A 4,089-nucleotide genomic window follows, 5' to 3' on the forward strand; every position below is an offset into this window, starting at 1 on the left:
AAGAAAAGTGTGACAGTGCGTAACAACAAGCTTCCTAAAATATGTGACATATATACCAAGCTAAACGTAACACATATAAAAACAATTATATATCGAAAGCAAAGAACATGATTTCGAACGTCGGTCAAGAAGAATCTATCCCAGGACTTCAAGATTTCGAGCACTACGCTCTTCGACTCAGCAAGAAGGGAGAATTTACTATTATTTACTGCATGACAGCGTACTTACTGCATTTATCGCATGAAATGTGTTAAGGCCCGTTCACACTCTTGCAACCGAGTACGACTGAGAGAGACGAGACCGGTTCTTAAGCCTCTTGCGATCTCTTGGGACCAGCTCCGCTGCATCGGAGCTGGTCCTAAGAAGTCGCAAGAGGCTTAAAAACCGGTCTGGTCTCTCTCGGGCTAACTCGGTCGCAAGAGTGTGAACGGGCCTTTACACGCTTAGCTAATCTAGGTTGTCCTCAGTCGCACGATAAAATAGGTCACCTTGTCCTTCAGCGGGACTACAAATACCTCAGTTACACTAGCACTCTTAACGGGGCCCTGCAATCATATTTAAGCGTCTACCTTTTTTGCGGTTTCCACGTCTCTTGGGGTTCGGGCAATCCAGCGGGCACGAGAGAGTAACTAAATATCAGTGCGTCATATTTTAACCGAACGCCGCGGAAACCTCCTCCACCGACGGGGGCGACCCACACCTAAAGCGCGCGATATGTCACGTCTTTGTTCCTGGGCTTACTACTCGTCAAAGACGCTAAAAGCTTTTTCTTTTTAGTCAAAATACAAAATATAAGCGGCGAGAACCGTTTCAGTTATGTATAAAAGTAGTTTTTGTTCGCTATTATAGATGAAAAAAAGAAACAAATGCAGTTTCTAATGTACGGAAACAAGAAATGACCCGTCGACATACCCGCCACCAAGCGGTGGAAAAGGCGGCGCATACTAGAAAGGAGTAGTAGGTTCAAGCGCCGACACGGAAAGGTATCGGATGTACGCGGCGGCGCTGCGGTCGTAGGGACTGAAGGATCCGACCGGCTCCCAGCGTTCCGAAGGCCTTCGGCGAGCAGCTTTGTCTGGCGGTTTGGTCGTTTCGCGGTATGGCAGCCCGAAGTGGCTCCTATTCTGAACTGATCTTTACCCCGCGTTTGCTGTCGTTTGTGGCCAATGAAGTGTCACGCCGAATTAGTGTCTAATCGCGCACCAAATGCAATGTGAGCCGCCCTGGCTGCCCGCTATATACAGCGTATCAAGAATATGCTTTAGTGGCGTCCTCTCGCGCCGTTTACACGGAGTGCGCAACCGTGAGCGCTCGCACAGCTAACTACCCCTCCTCTAGTTCTCGGCCACTCAAGCAACCAAGGACGTCATAAAGGAGGTTATTTTTTGCTTGTTTTTGTAATTTTAGTTTGCCTATAACTTTTAAAATAAAGCGAAATTCGAGAAAAGAAAGGTTTCATTAAGTTACTACGTTCAGTGCGCTCAGGTTCGGTGCAAATTAAGATTGGTAAAAAAGTCATTGCAGGGCACTGCAATGGCTTTAACTGTTAATAACCCTACCGAAAAAAAACAGTATAAACTGGATTGTAGAACAGGAAATCTAACTGGATTTCTTGTTGCAAACCTGAAATCCAGTTTGAGAGTATTGCCTGCGAACTGGATTCCAGGTTTCCAGCAAGAAATCTAGTTAGATTTTGCGTTCCATACTCTAAAATTCGGGGATGCATTTGTTTAAGGTTTTTATTTGTTACAATAATGGTTACGCTAATCATCTCTAAGGGTTCTTATTAAATACAGAAGGTAAATATGGACTGTTCATACTGATCGGCTAGGTAAGAAGCCCACTAATACTAATTTGTATAGGGACATCAGACGCTATAATTTGCGCAATGAAAAATAAAAAAATGCGAACCCTTCCAAAATGGCTTCGGAGTGCCAAGGGGATAAATGTGTTAACGTTAGCGATGGATTATTTTCCGAATAATTGGTTAGAATGCTTTGTAAGATGTCGCGTGCTTGTGACTTGCGTGAGCGCCATCTTTTCACCTAAAACAAATTCTGCGATCGAATGCAATCTTATGCAGTGTTAGTCCATTTACATAAAATCTTGAGAACTGCCAATTCGGAGTGCAATCTGACAGCACATTTATATAAAATCTTGAGCGCCACCTTGAAAAATCTTTTATGTGTGTAAAAAATGTTAAAGATCGCAAGAGCTTCCTCGGTAAACTCTGCTGTGGTTTTGCAGTGACCTAGGCAACCCTAGGTTGTAGCACACGCGACGCATTCCTTTCACCTCGGTTCTCAGACATTGCAATGTTCAGACAAAGCTAGGAGAATGCGAAAAACTCACGCTAACAGCGCTATCGACCGCCGAGCTCATCTGGTACTGCAAATCAGGTGATACTATCTAGAGCGATCTTGCGTCAAGAGCGCTCTCATTTCTCCGACACACGGTGTGAGCGCTGTGAGATGGAGCAGCACGACAAAGAAAGCCACGAGGCGCGCGTCCTCACTTTCACGCTCGGTGCGATTGCCTTCGCTTTTGCATGCTCGGACCCCCGACCCTGGACAGTGTTGTGTGTCGGCCAGAAGTGAGGAACAAGCAAATTTCCAAAGGTGAAAGGACAGGTTTATTCCACCATGCTCATGGATGGGGGGTAACTGAGCAAAAAAAGGCAGTAGCCAGCGGAGCACCGCTTTTTATCATTGAGTGGCGCATGCGCCGTACTACGATATTCTGTTATCGGCGGCGCGCCCAGACATCACATTTCCTCCCTCTTCATTTGGACACGCTCAAAAAGGTTAAGATCCGGCTTGAAATCTTTCGGGAGGTTTCCGGGTTATTGCCGGATACTGTCGGGCAGCAGGCGCTTGTGCTGCTTCGGCTGGGACAGTTCCGCCGGTAGGTGACGAGGAGGATGGTTGGGGTGCGTTGTCGCTCGGTTGAACCAACAGGAACTCTGTGCCTTCCTGGTCAGCGTCCTCGTCGCTTGGAGTTCTTAGCAGCTGGTCCTTGTGCCGACGCCAGGTGAAGCTGCCTCTGGAGGTGGTGGCGCGTTCTTGGTAGGAAACTGGGCCATGCTGCGCAAGTATCACTCCAGGCACCCACTTGGGTTTGCCACAGTAGTTACGGATGAGCACATGACCACCAACGGCAAAGTCACGATCGTGCCCACGCCGGCTTGCAGTCTGCATGAACTGTTTGCGGGCTACCCTTTCCCCCACAGAAGGCTTTACAACGTCTAGGCAACTGCGCAAACGTCGCCCCAAAAACAAATTGGCAGGTGACTCGTTCGTTGTGGCGTGAGGCGTGTTGCGGTAGCTCTGCAGAAACATCTGCAACTTCACATGCAAAAGCGCACTCTCTTTGTTTTTACGGAGGGCGTTCTTGAGGGTCTGTATACAAAGCGTTCGGCTAAACCATTTGAACTTGGATGGTAGGGAGCTGTCAGGACGTGACGGGAGCCAATTTCCTGCATGAACTGTTTAAACTCCCGTGACGTGAACTGGGGACCGTTTTCTGACACGATAGTTCCAGGGTTGCCAAAACGAGAAAAAAGTTCTCTCAAAGTGTTAACCGTGCTCTCCGTCATGGTTGAGCGCATCATGAATACTTCTGGCCGCTTGGAGTGGGCATCTACCAAACAAGGAACATAGACTGAAGAAAAGGTCCAGCAGAGTCTATGTGAACACGTTGCCACGGCGTTGTTGGCCATGACCACGGATGCAGGGGTGCCTTGGCAGGCGCACTACGCTGCTCTTGACAACTTACGCAGTTTTTTACGCTGCGCTCCAGGTCCGCCTCGATGCCCGGCCACCAAACGTAACTGCGCGCGAGCTCCTTGCTGCGCACAATACCCGGATGGCCCTCGTGAAGTTAATCCAGCATCAGGGATTGCAGTTTCCCTGGGACGACAACTCGCATTCCGTGCATGATGCTGCCCTGATGAATGGTCAACTCGTTGCGTCTGTCGAAGAGAGGCTTTAGTTTCTCGTCAGAGACAGACGCGCGCCAGCCTGCGCTTGTGAATTCTTTCACCTGGCACAAAACTGGATCTCGCGCTGTTGCACGTGCAATATCACTAGT

At 48.5% G+C, this 4,089-nt stretch overlaps 1 protein-coding gene across 1 annotated transcript; it reads right to left on the minus strand.

Annotated features, from left to right (window-relative positions):
• Positions 1 to 2,804: 2,804 nt before the first annotated feature.
• Positions 2,805 to 3,341, minus strand: LOC120841374 (the record flags this gene model as incomplete). The annotated part of the gene is made up of 1 exon (XM_040212261.2): positions 2,805 to 3,341. A coding segment is annotated over one exon (537 nt), but the record flags the coding sequence as incomplete, so codon positions are not given.
• Positions 3,342 to 4,089: the final 748 nt, after the last annotated feature.

The sequence above is a fragment of the Ixodes scapularis genome, unplaced genomic scaffold (assembly GCF_016920785.2).
Source record: "Ixodes scapularis isolate PalLabHiFi unplaced genomic scaffold, ASM1692078v2 PGA_scaffold6__148_contigs__length_123643588, whole genome shotgun sequence".
NCBI classification, from domain to species: domain Eukaryota; kingdom Metazoa; phylum Arthropoda; class Arachnida; order Ixodida; family Ixodidae; genus Ixodes; species Ixodes scapularis.